Raw genomic sequence first — 23,909 nt, 5'->3', positions numbered from 1 at the left:
AGGAGAGAGGCAGTAGGGAAAGTAGTCATCAATTAACAGAGACTATTATATCGAAGAAAAGTAAAGACTCCCTTGGTAACAACATAAAAATGAAGAAAAAGAAACAAAATACAAAAACTTAATATAGAACTTAATACAAAAACTACCAGAATATGCTCAAACATATTCAAATGCAAAAAAATTAAAAAAATATGAAAATTCAATTTCCTAATCTAATTTATCTCTTCCAGCAACCGTACATGAAGTACAATTACTTTCTTTTCTTCTCTTTTTAACGCCCAATGAAAAGCAGTTCTTAAATCGTGCCAGCTTCTCATAGCTATCAAATATCAGAACTCTCTGTAAACTTGTGATTCCCAATCTCCCAAAAACATCATCAACAAATTCACTGCTCCACCGGTCCAGGTCCCCAAATTGTCATTCCTGAGAAGGTTGAACTGATGCTGCCAAATCTTCTAACTGTTTCCTCCCAAGATTGGATATAAGCTCCATGGAGATGAAGTGCTTTGGTAGACTCTCAACCTCTTCCAACTTGAGATTGTATATCGGTTGAAGCTTTTTTGCTTCAGAATCTGCTGCTTCAGCCTCTGCAAGCAGAAGGTTTGCTTCTTCAAGGTCGCCCAACTCCAGAGCAGCTTCTCGTTCTGCTTTAGCAATACCAGATATCAGAAGCAACCTCTCAAACCTAGTCGTTGCTACCTCTTTTTCCTTCGATTGAATATGCCCCTCAGTCTCCTGCAGTCTGTTAACAGTCTCTTTTATCTCTTGCTCGAGCTTCTCAAGTTCTAAGATGGCTCTTTCCATGTCAATCTGTATGCCATCCTTTTCAACATTCAATGACTTGGCCTCGGCAGCTAGCCGCGCAGCTTCCTTAAAGTTTCTTGCAGTGGCTGCGACTTTCTTTTCTGCTTCGACCTCTGGGACTCTTTTGTCTATGAAAAGAATTTTCTGCTTAGAGGTTGCTATATCTTGCTGAATGCTTGACTTTTTGGAAGACAGTTCCTGTAATGTAGCTCTTGAGGCAGATACATCCTGTTGGAGCATTTGAACATCCTTGGAAAGCTCCTCCTCAGTCTTTGCAAGCCTGACCTTATCTTCCCTGGACTTCAAAATAGAGGACATGAGAGTTTTTCTAAGGGTAGCAACTTGCTGATATGTCTCGGCTTCCTCTGCAGAAGCCCTAGCCAGTTCCCTCAACTTTGCTTCCCTCTTTTGTTCCTGAGTGAGGAAGGCATTGATTTTCGTCATTTTTGTTGAGAGAGCCTCGCTCTCTGCATGTATCTGAGAAAGGCCTGCTTGCAAGTCGCTAGACTTGGCCTGAATGCTGGATTGCATGTCCTGGAAGTCAGAGAGAAGACGATCAATCCTTTCCTCAACTTGTTTGATGTTATGATCATTTTGTGCAATCTCCTGTTCCTTGCGTTTGACCAAAGCAAGTAGCTTGTCCAGTTCGTCCATGAGAATGTCTTTTTTCTTACAGAGACATTCTTTCTCTAGCTTGTCATCTTCCACTAAAGTGTCAATGGAAGTGTTCAAGGAAAGCCCAGCATCATGGATAATATGGGATTCAATCTCCAATTCCATTTTCTTGGCTTGCAAGGCTTCAGTTGACAAAAGCCATTCATCGGTTTCTTTTGAAGAGTGTGATTCTGCTGTTTGCAAGACCAAATCTGCATCATTTGAAGCATCCTGTGATATTGAACCAACCAACAATCATATTACTCATTAAGGATTACTTGCAGCTACTCATGTCATAATTTTCACTCATTCCTTTTATCTCCATTTTCAATACTCTGTCTATACAGTTATAGTGAATGCTATATATGAAACAATAATAGTAATTAATATGTGGAGGTGGGGGTACTCACTGTTGCAAAGCGTTGAAGCAGGGAGGCGCATTCTTCCTCGGCGGCGATCTGGGATTGGAGAAGGTGGTGCATTTTCGAGTCAAGAGCATCGCAATTGGCCTCAGCATCTCTGAGTGCATCAAGGAGAGCCTGTTTCTGGTTTTGAGCAGCAGCAAGGCTGTCACTAAGCCTTTGGGCCGTGTCGAAATCCTCAGCCTCGCAGGCCTCTTCGAGCTGCTTCTCGAGATTGGCATATTCGAGGGAAGCCAAATTGAGATGGTCAGCGGCAGCCCTTCTCCTGGCAATGGCGTCCTTCCTAGAAACAGAGACGGATGCGGCTGATTGGCGAGTACGGTTGAGCTTGTCGGCGATCAGGGCCTTGCTCTGATCCAACCGTAGCTCGGGAGGGGCTTCTGCTTGGTCATTTAATACCACTACTTGTTCTTCTACTGATACTGATGGTAGAGTGGTGGGACCCACTGGGGTGCTGCTGATGGCGGCGGTGGTGGTGGGGGGCAAGGGAAGGGAATTGTCATCATCTACATAGACATCATCGACATCATCGTCGACCTTGGAATTGGAATTGGATCGGGCGTATCCGATGCGGAGGCCAGCAGCTCTCTTTTTTCGTCTGGAAGTGGAGTTGTGTCTGGATGTTGTTGTTGGTGTTGGTGTTGGGATTTGGACAACATCTTCTTCTTGGGTTTGGGTTTGGGTTTGGGTTGGGGTTTGGAATTGGAGTGTGAGGTCGGAGAAGAGGTTTTCGTCGAGGGGCTCAGAGGAGGATGAAGATGGTGGTTGGTGAGATTCAACGGCGGCTGGATCTCGAGCATAATCATGTTGTTGTTGCAGAGGTAGTTGTTGGGGCTGATTATTAACAAGATCATGGCGATTGTGTGTCTCCAAATCCAATTCGGATTTATTGGTACTGTTGTTAGGGGTAAACAATACCATCCCCTCAAACAGCGAATCCATCTCATCTTCCTCCATATCACTTGGATTGGATCACCCTAAACCCAAAACTAAAATCTTCCAAATCCAATAAGGAATTGCTTGCTGCTCTTACCAAATCCAAAGCTTGCGTTTTCTGTTTAAATTTTTGGTGGGTTTGGCTGGCTTGCTGGCTGGTTGTTTGGTTTCTACTACTAGTGCGCTGCAGAAGAAGAGATTCTGAAATGGATGATGAGGCAATTCAGGCAGGCAGCTTCAACTAACAACAGAGTTGATCGTCAAACTCTCGGGGAGATGGATCATCGTTATAAGTTTACTGCCCCTCTCGATTGACAGGAATTGCCCACATTTTGTTCCCTTCTTTCCTTCTTTTTTTTTCTTTTTTTTTTTTTTCTGAAAATGAAACTTCCCTTTTGGCCTCAAAACATTTTTCTTTTAAAATACAAAGAAATTATTGTAGTAAAAACTAAATTGGAAACTCATTACTACCTTACAACTCAATTACACACTTGCAACAGATCTCGATGGCAGTGATGCAATTGCAATGCAACATTAGTGCTTGGGCCTGATTTTCGCACAGCCGAGATTAAGGCCATATTGGGCCAATCATGACTTGGGCTTTTTACATTGACTAAATATTCTGGCCAATTTCAAGGAAGTCATCATAGATTTAAAGGGATATTTATGAGGGTTACTTGGCTTAGAAGAGAATCAAGTGATTAGATTGAGTTTGATTAGACTTCTTCGTGGTAAAAGACTTCTTATTTAGTTATTTAGTTAGAATTTTGATTACTTACCTTCATTTAGTCATATTGTAATTGAAATTTATTTTTTATTGTAATTTAGATTTATATTCTATGTTATTAGGGTTAACGCATATTTATATTTCTTTATATTGCATACATATCTGTTGATATCCAGAACTTAACTGGAATCCTAATCCCACAAGAACACTCCGTCTAATATATATAAACTACAAGAGAATTAAAGGTCACAGGGCAACATTAGCTACAAGATACGCATTCTTTCTGAATTGGATCTGTTCGATCGAATTACAGTCTTCTGGGACAGGTAAGTTATTTTATTTGATACAATTATAATTTCTAGTTTGGATTTGAACCATGAATTATGTAATTTTTAGAATTGATTTTATATATATATATGTGTGTTGTTTCCTGGCTTGAAAATGTTTGGGTGAGATTTATGATTAATTCTTGGCATAACTTGTATTAGATATGCAACTTATATTGATTGGATTATGAAGCCCAAGTTGATTAGGTCCTGTGAGTCTTATATGACCCACTTACTTGGGTAGGAATCAGGATTCAGAAACTTGTTCCTTAGAGCTCAGCTAGCTAGGTATCTTTAAATAAAGAGATGATGAATTTTGATTCATTTTTGTTTTATTTCTGGTATAAGCAGTATCCGCAACAGCAGCATCAATAGGAAGAAATGGGTGATACGCAGACAATTATTAGGAAGAAATGGGTGACACTGATAGGCAGCAGCAATAGCAATAGCAACAGCAACAGCAACAGCAACAGCAGCAGCAAGTGGTCGAAACATGTCCCAGATGATATCATGCAACCGATTCTACAACGGCTATGCATATTCGATTATGTTCGGTGTCGCTCAGTATGCCGTTCATGGCGAGAGTCTATTGATAGGGCAATTGCCAGCAGATGGTGTCGTCCTGCTCCTCAACTTCCATGGCTTTTATTTCGTCAGTCCGAGTTTTCATTTTGTCGTTCAAAGTTTTCATTTCGTCTTTCGAAGTTTTCATTTAAACGTCAGCATTTTATCAAATTAAGTCTGCCGAATGATGATGAGCATGATGATTACGTTGGGTCAATCGAGGGGTGGTTGATGAGAGTCGATTGGACTGGATCCATAATTACCTTATTGAATCCCATCTCAGGTGGCCGAGTGATGCTTCCACGATGCAAACATGAGATCACTGCTCCTTTCATCAATAAAGTTGTAGCCTCCTCGGTACCAACCACAAGCAGCCCATCATCTCTTGTTGTGGTTTGCCTTTCCACGAATGTTGAAAGAACGAATCTGGCTTTCCGTAGACCCACTAATTACACGACGACGCTGGCGGTCTGTAGACCCACTGATAAATCATGGACCCGAATTGAAGAGGGCCTCAGGTTTGAAGATATAGAGTTCATCGATGGGAAGCTATATGCTGCAACCAACAACCCGTCGGAGTCTTTAATAGTGTTTAAGTTTGACACACATAATCATGATGATCAGCAGCAGCAGCAAATCCAATATAGGGCTGAAAGGTTGGTTGTACTTGACGACTCCGGGCCAGATCGTGTGAGGTTCGAGCATATATGTCGTCTTTTCCTTGCAAAAGATTTCTCTGCATCAACGGAGTTGCTTATGATTACTTTTCCAGACAATTTTCTAGAGGAGAAGCTGTTGCTATGTCCACATGATTATGCTGAAGATTTTCAAGTTTTCAAGCTGGCATTCAATAATAATGCTGCTGCTAATAATGGTCGTCCTCCACCTCCTCTTCGATGGGTAGAGATTGTCGGATTTCGTGATCGGATATTGTTTCTATTCCAGAAATGCATGGAATACCTTGACACCATCAACGTTGACACTGATGATTTGCTTAATATTGATCTAGTATACGGCATCCATACATGTCTAAATTTATTAAGGCAACGAGCCATATGGCTCACCCCAAATCCTTGGTAGCACCCATCACATCCTAATGAAAATGGACTCATATTTAAGCACCGGTTTATCTTCTTCTATTTCAAGGTTTTGCTTGCACTCGCTTGCTTTGTTTTTGTTAACACTAGTATAGCTGCATCGTTGCTCATTGTTCTAAGACACTTTTTTTTTTCTTGTGCATTCCACCTATTACTGTAATAAAAAACAACGATAATTTTGGACTCCCCCACTTGCCCTCTGTCTTCAGCAGGTTGAATCAGCGGAGCACTTGTTGTTCCTATGCCCGTGGACAATGGCACACTGGTTTGGTGCCCCTTTTTCCTAATAAAGTTTATCCTAAACCAAACTCTAAAACTAAAACTATAATTTGTTTCTCATCTTCCTCCATATCACTTGGCTGACCCTAAACCAAATCCAAACTCTTCCAAATCCAATACACCAGAAATTATGAATCTATCAAAATCTGGCAAAAGAAAATAAGAAATTGCTTGCTCCTAGTCTTACTCCCAAATTCAAAGCTCGTCTGGTTTGTTACTAGTACTAGTGCGTTGCAGAAAAAGAAATTCTGAGATGGATGAGGCAGGGGAAGGCAGGCCGGCACCTTCAACTAACTTCAAGAATGTAAGAACAAGGCTAGGCTTCTCAAGCTGGGTTTCTTGAGATTTGTAAGCTATTGAGAAAAGAGATTCTGAGCATTTAAAAAAAAAAACAAAAAAGCTATCATAGTAAAAACTAAATTGGAAACTCATTATTGTTACCCTACAACTCAATTACACTACTGTTCTAACAAATTTTGATGTCTCTGTACGTACTAACGGTGATGCAACATCAGGTTTTGTCTTGCCATTAAATTCAACAAATTTTGATAACGTAAGATCTAATTTCCTTTATACTAAAAGATTAGTTATTCATATGTCCATCTTTTAGGGGATTTTGATGGTCTTGAAGATGTTCAGTCAACAAAACCCACAGCCAGCCAGCATGCTAAAAAGATATCTTCATGTTAAAAGTTAAAACAATACAATATATAAACCTTAAATTACACAAGGCATCACTAAATGTGGTGGGATCTGGAATGGGAGAGAAATGACAAAGTATTCTACACAAGTTTTCTATTATCATTAAGACATGATATCTATAGCCAAAGATCAATGCCATTCTATTCCTCCCAATGTGGTAGAGCCCACTCCTTCCCATACCTCATTGAGGCCTACTTCTTCATTGTCAATGCCTTCCCTGTCGCAGTCCCACCAGCCACAGCCATTTGCATCTGCTACCACAAATCAGGAACCAAAGTTACTAAACAACAATAACAACCTTACACACCTCAACCTCAAGAGACAAAACATAAAAGGAGAAAAACTGTGCTTCACAGAGAAACTTGAAAAGATAACTTCTGATTCAAGATATAGCATACTAACAGTGATTATAAACAGGTCCTGCTTTCTCCTTGATTACAAAACTCTCATTCCTTCTCCTTTTCTGGTAGGCTTGTGGTTTTGGTTTTGGATCGCCTCCAAGCACTGTGAAATGTTTTCTTACAGTGTGTTTGCCACCTCCACCTATTTGAAAGAGAAAAGCAGGTTGGTAGGTCAGATTTAGAAACCAAAGACATAAGTTGGTAGAGTAGGAAAACTAGAAAGTTTTAGCTGGAACATAAAGGTGGCTACACATGATCTTCTTAGACAAACTTTTAACATCTCAAATCTTGCTTCTAAATCAAACAACCAAATGCGATCTATATTCTACTTTTGTGGTATATATGCTAAATAAGTAGAAACCAACTAGAACATGATGTGTATAGTTGTGGTGTATGGCAAATAACAATGAAAATTACACATCTCAAGACATAATACAAAGGAAAAAGAAAACTGTGCTTCACAGAGAAACATGAAATAATAACTGTTAACACCATTTCTAAGTCGAGATATAGCATACTAACTGTAGTTATAAACAGGTCCTGGTTTCTCCTTGCTTATAAAACTCTCATTCCTTCTTGTCTGGCTGGGTTCTGAATCACCTCCAAGCATTGTGAAATGCTTTCTTGCAATGTGCTTGTCAACCCCAGCTAATTAAAAAGAGAAGGACATAAGTTGATTGAGTAAGAAAAAAAGTTTTAACTGGAATATAAATGTGGCTTCAGTTGATTTTACTCAATAAAAAATTTATACCTCAAGTCTTACTGCTGGAAAATAAAAAATCAAATGTAATATATTGTGGTGTATATGCTAAAGCATGATGTCTTCAGCTCATTTGTCCATCTTTTATGTTCCTACTTCACTTACTAACTTTTCTCATTAATCTTGAATCTTCCCAGAAATTTTTGTCACCAATTTATGACAGTCCATTATTTATATATATATACTGTTCGAGAAAACTCTGAACTGCAATATTTGTTCTTCACAATATCAAAGTTTTAATTTCTGCCGATGATGAGATGATCACAAATATTAAGCACAGACCCAACTCATATAACTTTCTAGTTTTAGTTATAGAGATGGTAAGCAGTACTATGAATTTCAGAGCCTAAGACCTTTACCACTGAAAGAAAAGACTGCTAGACATGGAAATACATGAACCATGTTGGCAGATACATACAAAGATGTCTATCCATGAACCATGTTTGATGTCTACGCATGTTCCTCAGATGTTTCCCAGAGTTTACATTATTACATGCATGTTCATGAACTGACAAAGCATTCACATTGGATGTTCTTTCAGATTGCTACTCAATCTTATACCAACATAGAGAAACTTGAGCATTTCTGCAATTTAATTTTCTCCCTGTGTCTAAAATTCAGGCCTACTAAGGAATCTAGCACCTAGAGTCAGACCTGCATCCAATGGACGTACATCCTGGACCATGTGGGAGGAAAAGTTCAAATACATACCTAAAACAACTCAGATATATGCATCCCCTGTAAATACATATAGACAAAGAAGTACTTCACTTAACACCTTGGCGGGACCTCATTTCAATTCCCATACCACATTTCTCCAACCAAAACTCTGTTGCAATCTATTCTATATTTGTTCTTATTTTAGAATTAATAAGCACACTTACATAGCACAACTGTTAATCATATTACTTGAGAGTCAATGCACTATAAGAGTTAGCACGTAAAGACATGGAAAACTGATTACACTCTACTCCCTGTTGTGGAGCTCATTGATACTACTGATGAATTAAACAACTAAATTCTTGAAAGCACAGGGACCGTTGAATTATTCAAAGAAAAGAAACAAATCTTAATTTTATAGAGAATAATAATATAATCGAAACAGAATTGTGATCCTTGGCTTTTACACGCATAATATCCAGTCCTGAGCAAGCAATATTCTATGGAATTGATTGAGTTGCAACATAAAGAAAATATTCAGTTTTCAATAATACTTTATATTCCTCTAGTTTCCCTGAAGACCAACCAAATACAAATCAGCAAGCAAGATAAGATTTAATTTATTCTAAGAACGTCTTTGCACAAGAGAAATTGAGATAGGAAGGCAAACCTTCAAAAGGGTTCCTCCTTTTTCTTGATTCTTCTACAACATCTCCGTTAGAACTTTCTACTCCACCATCAGTGGATGGACCTAAAGAATGTCCTTTTCCTAGATCAGTATGCTTGAATTGTTCAAAAGCCAATAAAGCAGCAACATGATTCTTCTCTGCTTCCCCTCCTTTCTTGGCCTCAATTTGCTCATCATGATCAATGCACTCACTTAAATCTCTCAGGCCAAAAATTGACGAGAAGGGCCTCAACCTTGCCTGAGAATTTAAACCAATTTCAGTTAAACCACAACTTTTAAATTAAAGCCCCAAATGCTCCATACATTTCAAGTTTCAACTTTTAAATCAAAGACCCAAATGCTCCATCCAATTGCAAATTTCAAGCTCAACTTTTAAATCACATACCCAAATGCTCCGTCAATTTGCAAATTTCAAGTTATAACTTCTAAATCAAAGACCCAAATGCTTCTACAAGGAAAATACAAATTTCAAGTTCCAAAATTTCCATCTTTTTAAATTTCAAGTCCCAAATTTTCCAGTATCTCCATCCAATTTCTTATAGTTCTTTTAAAGTTACAATTTTTCCTTAAACTATTGATTCACATATGTAAATGTAGGCAACAATAGAGAGGAATCGCCCCTTTGGTTTCCTTTTATAAATGAAAATATAAGTAAAATTTAACAGACAACATAAAAACCAATATTTGATAGTCTTTCATTTCCCCTCACCGATTTCTCAACAGCCAATAAACGTAAGGGTACCTTTACTGTCGTGGGTTTTCCAGCAGTCTGGTGCGGCTTCCGTTCCGAGAGCGGCACATGCGAGCCCCCATCAGGATCTTCTTCTACAGCCTTGACACTAATTTCACGCGCAAAAATTATATCTTGCAACAACAACAAAATCAACAGAAGATATATTACAAAAAAGAAAAAGAAAAAGGGTTTGTGATTCTTTTCGCTTACGACTTTTTTGAGCAAGACGAGAATAATGAAGGAAGTGAGCGCTGCCCTACAGCCCTAAACCTTGGCGGAGTTTTCTTTGAGCTCATTTCAATGCTCCAATCTCTGATAAGCAAAGTTTCTGTTCTTGCTGTGTTCGCGCTTTGAAGTTTTGGAAAGTTTTATGATATGCTTCAAAAACACCCACTTTGAAGTTTTCGCGCCAATGATTTGAAATTTTTATTATGAAAAAACCAAACTTCCTGGTGAGGGTCTTTTGCTCAATGCGCCCTCTGTGTGACCTCCCCTTTTCTTCCCTTCAAGTGTTGGCCTCAAATTCCGAAAAAATCGTCAAATTTGGGCAAATTTAAAAACATTTAGCCTCTATATGTTACAATGTGACATTTTGAGTCATGCTCTAATTTATGAAGAGGGAAATCCGAACTTGAATATAAAAAAATATTTTTATACATATTTTCTTTTGGCATGCCCACTAAACCTTATTAATCCATATTTGATAAGTTTGGATTCATATTCTTCCAAATTATCTTATGATCCATTATAACGACTAGACGTGATTAAAACTCACAAGTACTATGTGCTTTTCATTTGAATTATAATATCGGACCGAAGCTGCCCTTAAACACATATGTAATATTTGTAAAAGATAACTATATCAAATTGGGTTGGATTATCTCTAATTTATGTTTTATTTGTTAGGTTGATGGGTAGTCAAATTTCAAGCACAATTCAAATAGAAAAAAATTGAATCACAATCTATATCCTATTAAATCATATTCATATTAAAATCAGATTTATTAATAAGGCTACAATATTTTAAAATAATAATAACTAAACAAGTTGAGGACCTAATTTATTTATATGATAAGGTCTGCAAAATAATAAATAGAGATTTATGATGCAAAACTGGTTTTTTTTTCCTTTTCAATAACACAATCAATTGAAATAAATTAAATTTTCTTTTATATTTACATTATTTTTTCTTAGGCTAAAAGTCATTTTTAGTTCCTATAGTTGACATCTTTTTCACTTTTCATCCCTGTAGTTTCAATTTGGTCAATTGTGCCCTTGTAATTTCATAATTGTAGCAATTCAAGGATAAGTTGTGAATTCTATCAAATTCTTTAACGGGATTAGGGGAATTTCCTTCAACTATTGATTTTGACATTAGAACTTGTTGATTAATGAATTTAGAGCTAGATTGGGAATGCTTTTATTATTATTTGCTAATTTGGTCACTTTGGAATTTCATTTCAATGACAAATCAATTGCTTGTTTCTTGTTTGTGATTAAAAAAAATATTTAAATTTAAGTTTCTAATTTTTTTTAACTAAAAATGGACGAAAATAACCCTAACGTCGTGAAAGAAATTGACAAAACTCGTGACATGTCTTTAAATTGCTACAATTATGAAACTACAGGAGTACAATTGATCAAATTAAAATTATAAAGACGAAAAGTGAAAAAGAGATAAACTATAGGGACCAAAAGTGACTATTAGCCCTTTCCTTAATAAGAAAAAAAAAAAAAAAAAACCTTGCATAGGGGTAGTTCAGAGTGCAGAGCTCCTCCTTATAGCCTTCCATTTTCGCTCTGGTTCTTAGCTTCCTTGTGGCTCAAGTCTCATAATCCAAACCCATGTTTACATCAGCAAAAATGAACCGTCAATGGCCAACTTGTAGCCGATTCTGCTTTTCTGATTGATTTCTCCGCCAAACCCACATTTGATATGACGATTTTTGAAAACCCAAAAAAGTGAAGAACGATGGACTCGGAATTTTCCGTGCAATTGCAAACACAAGCCTACGGCGTTCTAAGTTCCAAAGATGTGCATCCCATGGAGACCCTCTTCTCTCATCTCTTCAGCCCCCAGGAACCCCAACGATCTCAAGCCTATAGTCTTCTCCATTGTTGCAGAAAGCACTTCCCAGATTTGTTATTCATAAAGCTCTTCTATGTGATTAGGCAAGGCCCTTCTGCTGACATTCGTGCGAGGTCAGCCCTGGTTCTTCGTTTTGTGCTTTGTGACCTTTGGCCTAAGTTGTCTTTGAATGCTCAAATTAACATGAAGAACAACTTTCTTGTTTCTCTTCAAGAAGAGTGTTCATTGCCCACTTTGAGGATACTCTGTGCCATTGCATCTGAAATGGCATCAGAGATTTCTGGGGTTGGCAATGAATGGCCAGAATTCATTGAGTATTTGTTGAAGTCTTTTCAGTCGGATTCTGAAAGGTTTCAACTTTCTGCTTTGTGGGTGCTTGCTTTTTTGCCAAAAGTGTACCGCCCGGTTGCTTGTAAAGCTTTAGCTCCCAGCATTGAACCTATACACTTGGCTTTTTTAAGTGCATTGAATTCGGAAAATGCTGATATTCAGGTCGCCACATTTAGTGCTGTGGTTAGTTTGATTCATTTGTTTTCGAATTCATCAGGGCGGAATTGGTTTCATGACCTTTTGAGAGGGATGATGGTTGGACTGTTTAATTTGTTAAGTCGCTTGAAAGAAGACTATGCTCGAGGGGCTGTCAAAGAGTTAATAATGTTGGTAATGGAAGAGCCACAACTCTTGAAGCCATACCTTAATGAACTAGTACTTGACATGCTTAAGATAGCAGAGAGTGAACAAGTGACAGAGGGAACCAAAGTGTTTGTTCACAAATTCTTGCTAACCATAGCAGAAGCCAGCAATTTGGCACTTACGATGAGGGGGTTACCATATCAGACTTTGGTTAGGCTGCTCACAGTCCCAATGAAACTGCTTCTCTGTATAAATGATGACAATGCATGTTACAACAAGGAAAGTGACCAGGGTGCGAATGTCGGGAAGACAGATCTTGGAATTGCATACCTGACAAAAATTTCAACTGCCTTAGGTGAAAAGACAATGACCCCCATTGCTTTTGAGTTGTTCTTGGAGTACATGGATGCTTCCGATTGGAAGAAGCGTCACGCAGGAATTAATATGCTTGCAGTGATTGCAAAGGAGTGCTCCGGCGAAATGGTAATAGCTTTGTGCCTGGTTTTTTGCATGAATTTTGTTTACATACTGATATTTGGGAATATTTATATGATACTGTATTGCACCTTCTCTAAGTATAATGATTAAGGAAAATGGTAGTTGGTTTACCAAGTATAACCTGCTTATTTTCGATATGGTTCAATCAGTCAATAAATATTTTGTGTAGGTATCAATAAAAAATAAAGGAATGTTGTATACACCATATACATTTTCTGTTTTACTTGTATCTCTTGTATCCTTTTTGCACATCTGGCCTGAGACTCTGGGGTTTAAGGTTTGTTAATGATAAAGCTAGATTACCTCCTGACAGTCTGAACTATTTATAGTGCACAAATTTGTGTTAACTTAGTATTTAATTAGTATCCAGTACCTACTATTTCATGATTGTATATGATCCTTAGATCTTCAGTGTCTCTCAACCCATTCCTTTACTGCAGGTACTGATGAAAAATTGTTTGGAACAAGTTACGAGCGTTATTTTGAAATCATTCCAAGATCCCCATTCTCGAGTTTGTTGTGCAGCTTTTAATTTTATGCAACTGCCTATAACCCTAATAGAGGCAATGCAAATCCTCCATCATTTGAGGATTGTGCCTGCACTGGTTACTGCACTTGACCAACATTCAATTCCAAGAGTAAAGGTCTGGGTTATGAATTTACTATGTGTTATGCTATTTGGTGATTAATTACATTCTCAGTTATTTTTTATCAAATATTTTTTCCATACAGTCATCATGATTGTGTAACCTCATTGCTATATCTCTCTAATCATTTTTTATAGGCAAAGTTCCTCTGTGATTTTTTATTTTTTATTTTTTATTTTCTGTTAAGCTCCCATCCTGGTAATTTTTTTTTCCTGAGCTTAAAACCTTTAAAGATGATGGTTTAGAAGTTATGGTGACAGGGGATGGATTAATGATGGTTTCCTTTTTCTTAGATGGCTATATTTTAGGCATTTGGTGATTATGTGTTGATTTTTTCAGAGGTAGACATGCTTTTAGGTATCGTTAGGATTGCAGTTTAAATAGGATTAATTTGTGTTTGAGAAAGGATCCTTTGATCTATATATTTTTTTCCAGTAACACTCCTCTCTCTCTCTCTCTCTCTCTCTCTTATTCTTTGCCAGTAACACTCATCTCTTTTTCATTATTAATTTTGACATGTTATACTTATCTTTATAGTACAGTTACATTTTATAGTTATAATAGTCCAAAGTATTTGCAATTATGATACTGTATCTTTGCACTTTTGGTCATCATACTAAGCAAAGTATGAATCTTTTCGTTTCTGTCTCAACATTATCCATTCAGAGCAGTCTTCCATTGTGTATTGACAAGCAGCGCAGGTTTATTTGTTGGAAGAGGAGATAGTTTAATATAAAAAATAAAAATAAAATTCTTGATCAAGTATTTCTTTACCTTCTGTTACTCATTTGGTTCTTGAACATTGAAATCCATCCACACTTTCTTCCTCCTTTTTATATTTTGAAATGCCCCATTAGTTATTTGCTGGCAGGCAAACAGCTAGAACTGACTGATTTTAATCCCTTTGTTTGCATTCAGGAACAAGCTGCCTCAGCAATACTACACTTGATAAAGAAACTACCTTCAGATGGCTTAAGAATGCACACAGACTTGGATACTATATTGAGCAAACTGCAGAAAGAACCACAGGTATAATTTGTTGGTGTGTAACCCTTTGAACTAAAGCTGAAAATGCTTCTCGCCATTCTATTTAGTTTGAATGGTTCTGTTTTTCATTTCTTTAGTTTAAAAAGCTTTTTCTAATTGCTGTAATAAGGACCATTGGATTAGAGACCAAGTTGTTTCTTAAGTGTGGTGTTAGATTGAGACAAGTGTAATCATCTCATAGAATGATAGCTCAATGGCTAGGATTGAGTTTTGTATTGAGGCAGTTAGAGAAGAATCTCTCTTCTCTCTCCTCAACGGATATATCTTTTGGCTGCTGGTAATGAAAGCTAAGCAACAGACTTCATTCATTCAATTTTTCTGTTTTCTTCTCACAGAGAGCAACCTTCTCTCAGCTTCTCTCCCAAACACATCCAAATTCACTCTCATACAACTATGAATTCTAACATGGCCTCAGAGCCAGGTTTCGTTGCTTGAGCTGGGCGTAATCTGTGAACAGAAATTCGAGCTCGATCTGAGCTATAGCTGAGCTGATTTAAAGAATCGAAGGAGCTTGTTCTTGCATCAAGATGTCTCATATGGCAGGATCTGGAGCAGCTGAGCTTCGAACACCAGTTTTCAATGGTGAAAACTACGAATTCTGGAGTATTCGAATGAAGACTATTTTGAAATCGCATGGTCTGTGGGATCTGGTCGAGAATGGGCTAGATGACTCAGGCATGAAGAATGAAAAAGATGAGGCTGCAGAAACTGAGAAGTCCATGGTGGCTCAGATTCTGATGAAGGATGCTCGTGCACTTGGATTAATCCAAAGTGCAGTTTCAGATCAGCTATTTCCAAGGATTGTGAATGAGGAGACCTCGAAGGGAGCTTGGGATATACTGAAACTGGAATTCAGAGGAGATAAACAGGTACGAAATGTTAAATTGCAAGGGTTACGTAGGGAATTTGAATATGCTCGCATGAAGGATAGTGAATCTCTATCTATCTATCTGGTTAGATTGTTTAACATGATGAATCAAATGAAGAGTTATGGTGAGGAGCTATCTAGGGAGAGAATTGTGCAGAAGCTATTGTTTAGTTTGCCAAAGTCATATGACTCTATATGCTCTGTGATTGAACATTCTAAAGATCTAGAAACTCTGGAAGTTCAAGAGGTGGTTGCCTCCTTGAAGAGCTTTGAGCTCAGATTGGATAGGCATACTGAGAATTCTTCAGAAAGTGCCTTTGCTAGTCTGAATGTGGAAGACAAGAAGTCTAAGAATGAGAGCTTCTCTGGAAATCAGAATTTTCAGAAAAGTACCTCTGGTACTCAAGACTTTCAAAATCATTGGAAGCCTAATGATGGTAACAAAATAGCCTGTAAACATTGTGATAAGCTGCATTATGGAAAGTGCTGGTTTGAAGGCAAACCTAAATGTCATGGATGTGGAAGGTTTGGACATATGGTCCGAGACTGTAATGGAAATAGAAATTCACATAGGGTGAACTATGCAAATGAAATGGAAGAGACTGACAACTTGTTCTATGTTTGTAATGCTGCAACTGATGTCAAGGTCAATCACTCTTGGTATATTGACAGTGGGTGTAGCAATCACATGACAGGAGATGAGGGTCTCTTAGTGAATATTCGGAGGAATTTGAGTTCTAAAGTCAAGATGGGAACTGGAGAGATAGTTCTAGTGGCAGGCAAAGGAACTCTAGTGATAAAAACCAAGCTGGGAAAGAAGCACATACAAGAGGTAATGCTAGTACCTGGTCTGGAAGAAAATTTACTCAGTGTTGGGCAAATGATGGAACATGGCTATTATCTTGTGTTTGGAGGAAATATGGTGGATGTGTATGATGATCAGTCACTAGGAAATCGGATTGTGAGGGTTCAAATGACCAATAACAGATGCTTTCCTCTTACAATGCTGCCTGCAAGTGAATTGGCCTTAAGAGCAAGTGTTTCTCACTGTCTGCAGACATGGCACAAGAGGTTTGGACATTTAAATGAAAGAAGCATGAAGTTGCTTGAGAATCAAGGGATGGTCCATGGATTACCACATTTGGAGCAAATGTCAGTGGTGTGTGCTGGTTGCATGCTAGGAAAGCAGCACAGAGACTCTTTTCCTTTGGAATCTACTTGGAGAGCATCATATCCTTTGGAATTGGTTCACACAGATATCTGTGGACCAATGAAAACAGACTCAATATCAGGAAATAAATACTTCCTGTTATTCACTGATGACTGCACTAGAATGTCATGGGTGTATTTTATAAGAAACAAGTCAAATGCATTGGAGTGTTTTAGAAAATTCAAAGCCATGACAGAGCTGCAGAGTGGGTATAAGATAAAAGGCTTGAGAAGTGACAGGGGTGGGGAATTTCTGTCAAGTGAATTCAACAGTTTCTGCGCAGAGGTTGGCATTCAAAGGCAATTAACAGTGGCATACTCCCCTCAGCAGAATGGAGTAGCAGAAAGAAAGAATAGGACAGTAGTTGAAATGGCAAAGTCCATGTTGCATGAAAAGAGTATTCCCTATGAATTTTGGGCAGAGGCTGTAAACACTGCAGTTTATCTATTAAATAGATGTCCTACTAAGGCTCTAAACAAAGTAACACCTTTTGAAGCCTACACTGGGAGAAAACCAGGAATTGCTCACTTAAAAATCTTTGGATCACCATGTCATGTGCTTATTCCTTCAGCATTGAGGCATAAACTTGAAGAAAACAGTCACAAGTGTATTTTTGTTGGCTATGGTCTCTGTGAAAAGGGATATAGGCTGTTTGATCCAAGTAATAGGAAGATTATGCTGTCAAGGGATGTGAAGTTTGATGAGGAAAGTCTATGGAAGTGGGATAATGTGCAAGAGGGAGAAATAGTTGTTCCTATTCCTGCTGAAAGCCAGAACTGTGAACCAAGACTAGATTTGGACTCATCTCTGCAGATGGATGCAGAAACTCTAGTGCAGGATGAACCAAGTCAAGACTTGGATATATCAACTCAAATGGGTGAGGTTTCTACCCTGCAGGATGGGAGCTCACAAGCCTTTGACCACACACCAAAGAAATGGAGAAGTGTAAATGAAATTATGACTCAGTGCAACATGTGTTTTGTTGAACCTGAAAACTTTGAAGATGCAAATCTTGATGAGTCTTGGAGAAATGCTATGAAGGCTGAACTGGAAATGATTGAGAAAAATAATACATGGACACTAGTAGACAGACCATTTGATAAACCTATCATAGGTGTCAAATGGGTTTACAAGACAAAACTAAATCTAGATGGATCTGTGCAGAAGAACAAGGCCAGATTAGTGGCAAAAGGCTACTCACAGAAACCAGGAATAGACTACAATGAGACTTTTGCTCCTGTAGCAAGGTTGGACACCATTAGGACCTTGATTGCTCTTGCTGCACAGAAGGAATGGAATATGTATCAATTGGATGTAAAATCTGCTTTTCTGAATGGAGTCCTAAAAGAAGAAGTGTATGTGGAGCAGCCGCAGGGTTTTGTGCAGAAAAATGAAGAAATCAAAGTGTATAAACTGAACAAGGCCTTGTATGGTTTAAAACAAGCTCCAAGGGCATGGTATGATGAGATTGATTCCTACTTCAACAAGGCAGGTTTCAAGAAAAGTCCAAGTGAAGCCACACTTTACATTAAAACTGATAAAGGCTCAGGTATTCTCATTGTCTCTCTCTATGTAGATGATATTGTTTATACTGGGAGTTGTGGAGAAATGCTTGAAAGATTCAAGAATGACATGATGAAGCACTATGAGATGACTGATCTCGGGCTGCTGTATCACTTTCTTGGCATGGGAGTTGTGCAAAATGATAAATTCATATTTCTTCATCAGAAGAAATATGCAATGAAAGTGATTGAGAGGTTTGGTTTAAAAGGCTGCAAATCAGTGGCAACCCCCTTGGTAGCAAATGAAAGGCTGTGCAAAGAAGATGGAAGTGAGATGGCAGATGAGAGTGAATATAGACAGATTGTAGGAAGCTTGCTGTATCTGACAGCTACAAGACCAGACATCATGTTTGCCTCAAGTCTGCTTGCTAGATTTATGCATAATCCTACTAGAAAGCACATGGGAACAGCCAAAAGAGTGTTGAGGTATGTTCAAGGCACTCTTGAATATGGAGTTGAGTATAAAAAGGGTATGGCAGCTACCTTAATTGGCTACTGTGACAGTGACTGGGCAGGCAGTGAAGATGACAGAAGAAGTACATCAGGATATGTGTTCACTCTGGGATCTGGTATGTTTTCTTGGGCCTCAATCAAACAAAATACAGTAGCTTTGTCTACTGCAGAAGCTGAATATGTGAGTGCTGCTGAAGCAACATCACAAGCTAAATGGCTAAGGTTTATACTTGAGGATTTTGGAGAAGAACAAGTGGATGGCACACAAATCTTGTGTGACAATACCTCTGCCATAGCAATGGCAAAGAATCCTGTCTTTCATCAGAAATCCAGGCACATAAGCAGGAAATTCCATTTCATCCGAGAAGCTATTCAAGCAAAGGAGATTGAGCTAATCTACTGCAAATCTGAGGATCAAGTTGCAGACATCCTAACCAAGGCTTTATCCAAGGATCGTTTTGTGTATCTCAGAAATCTACTTGGAGTTAAGTCAGTCAAAGGGTTAGAAGGGAGTGTTGGTGTGTAACCCTTTGAACTAAAGCTGAAAATCCTTCCCGCCATTCTATTTAGTTTGAATGGTTCTGTTTTTCATTTCTTTAGTTTTAAAAAGCTTTTTCTAATTGCTGTAATAAGGACCATTGGATTAGAGACCAAGTTGTTTCTTAAGTGTGGTGTTAGATTGAGACAAGTGTAATCATCTCATAGGTGGCAATTTGAATGAGAACATAAGTCTTCAACTTAAGTCCTCATTAGATAATGTCCATTATTTTTGTTTAGATGCAAAAAATCCTCCCCCACTCCCCCAAACCAAGAGGAATCACTTTCTACAATTTTAACAATTAGAATTTGGATGGTCAGTTGGAAACTTTTCAGATTTTCTCTCTTAGTGATATTAAGCATTTGAAAAGAAATCTAAAAAGCCATGCTGACTAAGTATATAGAGTAGACAGATCGAGAGGTTACTCCTTCATGTCAGTGTCACTTGACATGCCATAAAGTTTTGTATTGTCTGCAAAAAAGTATACTGAATCTGTTATCTCAGTGGAATCTTCGCCAAATGAATATGTTAGCTAAGACAGTAAGGATGAAGTCAACACATAGTCAGGTTATTGGAGTTCTTAGGTAGTCACCGTGTACTAGGGTAGGGTTAGGAGACTGAAATAGCATAATTTTCTTAACTGAAAAAGATATTTTGGAGATCAACCATTTCAGGTTGGGGTTTCTGAACTTAAGTGAATGAAGATGCCCTTAGGTTGGGTAGGTAGCAAATCATAAAGAAGAAAAAAGAAACAATCAGACCACCCTTCAGTGTGTCTATTTTGAGGTGAGCAACCACACACTATTTGGTTGACTGTGATGTGGCAGCGGTAGATCAAAATGCCAAAATTTGAATGACTTACGTATAGAGCCATTGTGCTTTCGTCCTATAGAAGGCAATGGATAACAGCATTGAGGTATGCTCAGTTCTCTTCTTTTCTGTTCTTTGTTCGGTTTCGACTGTTTGTGCTTGATTGGACATTAACTACGTAAATGAGACAGTTTGCACACATAATGACTTACTCATATAGCTTATTTTTTAGTTCAGTTTTGGAGAAGTTGTAAATCTTAAAACCATAGCTTGTTAGAATGAATGACTTGTCAAAAGTGAGATTATAGTAGGCTGGCAATGAAGCCATGAGTAAAACTGGCTGTTGGGGTTGTATTTTAATGGACTTGTTTAGGTCCGTCTGGTCAATGGGTGCGTTTGTGGATGTAGGCAAATAGCTGAACTCATGAAAAGCTCAGTGTTTGTGTTTGTAAGTGACTTGAATTGATTGAAAAAAAAATGTTGTTTGCACATTAAATTTGAAAATTTCATTATCCAGTCGAAAATTGGTCTTTCAGAAGTAGATTTGATTCACATCTAAATTTTTGCTCATCAACCTAATGTACCTAATTTCTTCTTTCAGAGCTCTCCTGTCTTGCCTTTAGTTAATTTTAAATTTTAAATTTATTTTAAACTTTAAGAACAAAAAAGAATCACTTATGGCCTCTCTTGTCCAATTTACTCTTTCATCCTTTTCACATCAAGGATAAATATTGGAGAAGAGATTACTTGTACACCCTGTGATGTGTGATCTGTTTTTTATTATTTCATCAGTTCCTTGATGTTGTGAGCAAGATGCAGTATTGAGAGTCACTGAATTGGAAAGACATTACTGTATTCTTCTAGTTATTGATAACTGTAATATACTTTAGGATGAAAAGTTTGATAAGAAAAGATTACTTCTTATGGTTTTGATTTTCTTTTCCATCCTTTTCCAGGGGCACGCAGCGGGAAATACAACGTAGTGTTCATACGGCTCGAAATTAGCACTTTTTTTCTCTCTGTTCTGAAAGAAGAGGGGGCACTAAGTCATTTTCTTCCATTTCGTTCTGGGAAACTGAAGAGTGTTTTGAAGACATTCTCTACCGTGGCATGTCCGCTGCAAACTGCATGCTATAAGCTGGGATATTGGCATCTGCAGGACTTTTCCACTTCTTCAGATAGCCCAGATTAAAATGTGCTTATAGCATCCCTAGAGATTTTTTTATTAAAAAAAAAGTGATAATCCTGTGGACTATATTCTTATGTGCTTCTTTTTCTATTGGTCTGATGTGCAGTATGTTCTTTCTTGAACTGAAGTTCAATTTTCGAAATGCTCTAGGGTTTGAAAGCTTTTGTAATGGGGTGGCATGATGAAGCAAGGGATTTATAGTATAGCACAACTAGGGATGGCAAAAATCCCCGTAGGGGCTGGTCCCCGACCCTAACGAAGGGAGATAAATATTTTTGTATGCAAAAAAATCGGAGATTCAAGGCGGGTATGAGGGATAGTCCCCCGGCGGAGACAGGGACGGGGATTCCCCGAAACCTAATAAACGGGGATGGGTTCGGAGACGGGGGCGGGGATGGTATTGTCATACCTGGCCCCTACCCGACCCGTTGCCATCCCTAAGCACAATGCAAAAATTCCTAAAAATTATACACTTTTGAATTTTAAATAGAATAGCCTAGGGGTGGAATTAGGGATGGCAAAAATCCCCGTAGGGACGGGTTCCCGACCCTAACGAGGGGAGATTTCTGGGCTAAATGGGTATCGGGTACGGGGATCCCCGAACTTGAAAAATCCTCGACGAGTATGGGGAGGGAATTGGCGTCCTCATCCTCGAACCCCGACCCAAAAATATATATGTTTATATTTAAATAAATAAATAAATAAATAATTATAATATTTATGTTTAACCCTAAGTTAACTTCCATATCCTAATTCTTCCTAATTTTCTATGGAATTTCATATTGATGTGATTTTGAATAGTTGAGTTTAACTTTATAGTTAATTTGGATGTGTTGAATGATAATTTAATATGAAAGTTAATGTTAAAATGTATGATAAATATTTTTGTATGCAAAAAAATCGGAGATTCGGGGCGGGTATGGGGGATAGTCCCCTGACGGAGACGGGGACGGGGATTTCCCTAAACCTAATAAACGGGGATGGGTTCGGGGATAGGGCGGGGATGGAGAGCAGGGATAGGGATGGTATTGTCATACCCAATCCCTACCCGACCCGTTGCCATCCCTAGTTGAGAAACATGTTTCTGTATTGTATGCTACTGTTGGTTTGTTTGGCTTTAATTTCATATTTTTCGGGATTTTGGGTTTCTGTAACTCTAATATTGGTTTGTCTTTGCTCTTTTGTGGGTTGTAAAATCTTTCAATGTAAAGGAAATGAGAAAACTTTTGCGATTATCTTGAATGCTTGAATTTTATACGGTGGTGGATGTAGAAGCAAATAAATTCAGTATCGATTCCACCACATTGTGGGATTAGATTTAGGTGCAACCGATGCGGGGGATGTGCATTAACTAAACACAAGTTCGGATTTATACTACCCAACGCATGTTCGGATGTGCATTAACTTAATGCGGATTCGGATGTACACCACCCAACAACATGGGTTTAGATGTACACACCCCAAAAACATAGGTTCATATGTGCACAACCCAACAACATGTATTTAGACGTCCACAACCCAACAACATGGGTTTTGATGTGCACAGCCTAAAAACTTAGGTTCAGATGTGCATAACCTAACAACATAAGTTTGGATGCATCACGACCCATGGAATTAGACGAACATCATCTAATGTGAGATCAACCTAATGGGACTCCGCCGACAGTCCATTCAATTGCGTATATCCATGATCGCATGAATTACGGAACAAGATAAATATGGTTGAGAGTTGATCTCGCATAACTCTCAATGACCTGAAAAATGTGAAGATGGGCATAGGACGTGCAAAGTAGAGCTTGTATCCTAAGGTTGTCGCCATGTATAAAAGTGAGGCTTCACATCCAGATCGATATATTTGATTTTGAATTAACTTGTGCACTCAAATACATATATAAACTAACTTGAGTGCTTAGGGTTTATGGTTTCTAATTCTGAAGGGTTAGTTATATTTCATGTATAAAATGAGTTTTTATGAAATGAATTTCTAATTCAAAATGGTTGGTTATATGCCAATTTAGAAAATAAGTGTGTACAAAATGGGTTTCCAATTCATAAGTGTTAGTTATATGCGTTTGTACAAAATGAGTTTGTTTCTAGTTGAAGTTTGCGTTTGAAAGTCTAGCACAATAATCAAGGTAATTTGGACACATTTACTCAACTTTCTTTCATAATGCATCATCATGATGTGCAAGCACTTGTGGCTATACATGTGCCACCAACTATAATGATAAGTAGATTTGTTTCTATGTAATACATATGCATTTGGTAAGTAAGTATATGAAGAAGTATTTCTGTTAATGCAGAATGACCATGTGCTTATGTATACCACTATGTCGGTTATGTTTGTGCAACTTGTTCAATCACATGTGTTTGTGCAACTTGTTCAATCACCTATGTCTGTGCAACCTATTCAACCACATATGCATGTGCAACCTGTTCAATGACCTATTCATATTCAATCACCTATATATGTGCAACCTGTTTAACTGCCTATGCCTGTGCAACCTATTCAATCACCTATGCATGTTCAACCACTTGTGTATGTGCAACCTGTTCAACCACCTATACATGTGAAACCTATTCAATCGCCTATGCATGTTCAACCCTAATGG

The 23,909-nt window shown here is 38.1% G+C and overlaps 4 protein-coding genes across 4 annotated transcripts; 2 read left to right on the top strand and 2 right to left on the bottom strand.

The window, feature by feature from the left end:
- Positions 1–22: 22 nt before the first annotated feature.
- Positions 23–3,181, bottom strand: LOC117616716 (coiled-coil domain-containing protein 39). Its single transcript, XM_034346111.1, has 2 exons — positions 1,869–3,181; positions 23–1,689 (listed from the first exon to the last, which is right to left on the bottom strand). The coding sequence occupies exons 1-2, from the start codon at positions 2,835–2,837 to the stop codon at positions 418–420; spliced, it is 2,241 nt and encodes a 746-aa protein (XP_034202002.1). The 5' UTR covers positions 2,838–3,181; the 3' UTR covers positions 23–417.
- Positions 3,182–3,746: 565 nt separating this feature from the next.
- On the top strand, positions 3,747–5,641 carry LOC117615245. The gene is made up of 2 exons (XM_034344298.1): positions 3,747–3,869; positions 4,221–5,641. Exon 2 carries the CDS (start codon positions 4,251–4,253, stop codon positions 5,511–5,513), a length of 1,263 nt encoding a protein of 420 aa, XP_034200189.1. The 5' UTR covers positions 3,747–3,869; positions 4,221–4,250; the 3' UTR covers positions 5,514–5,641.
- Positions 5,642–6,474: 833 nt separating this feature from the next.
- LOC117615395 lies at positions 6,475–10,197 on the bottom strand. The gene is made up of 6 exons (XM_034344471.1): positions 9,964–10,197; positions 9,763–9,859; positions 9,003–9,258; positions 7,435–7,560; positions 6,914–7,054; positions 6,475–6,762 (listed from the first exon to the last, which is right to left on the bottom strand). The coding sequence occupies exons 1-6, from the start codon at positions 10,047–10,049 to the stop codon at positions 6,641–6,643; spliced, it is 828 nt and encodes a 275-aa protein (XP_034200362.1). The 5' UTR covers positions 10,050–10,197; the 3' UTR covers positions 6,475–6,640.
- A 1,528-nt stretch (positions 10,198–11,725) lies between these two features.
- On the top strand, positions 11,726–21,350 carry LOC117612454 (ran-binding protein 6-like). The gene is made up of 4 exons (XM_034341139.1): positions 11,726–12,958; positions 13,414–13,617; positions 14,539–14,649; positions 21,065–21,350. Exons 1-4 carry the CDS (start codon positions 11,726–11,728, stop codon positions 21,089–21,091), a joined length of 1,575 nt encoding a protein of 524 aa, XP_034197030.1. The 3' UTR covers positions 21,092–21,350.
- Positions 21,351–23,909: the final 2,559 nt, after the last annotated feature.

Source organism: Prunus dulcis, chromosome 1, assembly GCF_902201215.1.
Source record: "Prunus dulcis chromosome 1, ALMONDv2, whole genome shotgun sequence".
In the NCBI taxonomy this organism is placed as follows: Eukaryota; Viridiplantae; Streptophyta; class Magnoliopsida; order Rosales; family Rosaceae; genus Prunus; species Prunus dulcis.
This window is presented reverse-complemented; position numbering and strand designations above follow the sequence as displayed.

Excerpts from the sequence above, each read along its gene's own strand:
- LOC117616716 (XM_034346111.1), bottom strand. The coding sequence starts at position 2,837 with ATGGAGGAAGATGAGATGGATTCGCTGTTTGAGGGGATGGTATTGTTT. Across the intron at positions 1,690-1,868 it reads TGCTTCAACGCTTTGCAACA|GATGCTTCAAATGATGCAGA; the intron begins GTGAGTACCCCC and ends TCAATATCACAG.
- LOC117615245 (XM_034344298.1), top strand. The coding sequence starts at position 4,251 with ATGGGTGATACGCAGACAATTATTAGGAAGAAATGGGTGACACTGATA.
- LOC117615395 (XM_034344471.1), bottom strand. The coding sequence starts at position 10,049 with ATGAGCTCAAAGAAAACTCCGCCAAGGTTTAGGGCTGTAGGGCAGCGC. Across the intron at positions 9,259-9,762 it reads GAAAACCCACGACAGTAAAG|GCAAGGTTGAGGCCCTTCTC; the intron begins GTACCCTTACGT and ends TTAAATTCTCAG. Across the intron at positions 7,561-9,002 it reads AAGGAGGAACCCTTTTGAAG|CTGGGGTTGACAAGCACATT; the intron begins GTTTGCCTTCCT and ends CTTTTTAATTAG.
- LOC117612454 (XM_034341139.1), top strand. The coding sequence starts at position 11,726 with ATGGACTCGGAATTTTCCGTGCAATTGCAAACACAAGCCTACGGCGTT. Across the intron at positions 13,618-14,538 it reads ATTCAATTCCAAGAGTAAAG|GAACAAGCTGCCTCAGCAAT; the intron begins GTCTGGGTTATG and ends GTTTGCATTCAG. Across the intron at positions 14,650-21,064 it reads AACTGCAGAAAGAACCACAG|GGGCACGCAGCGGGAAATAC; the intron begins GTATAATTTGTT and ends ATCCTTTTCCAG.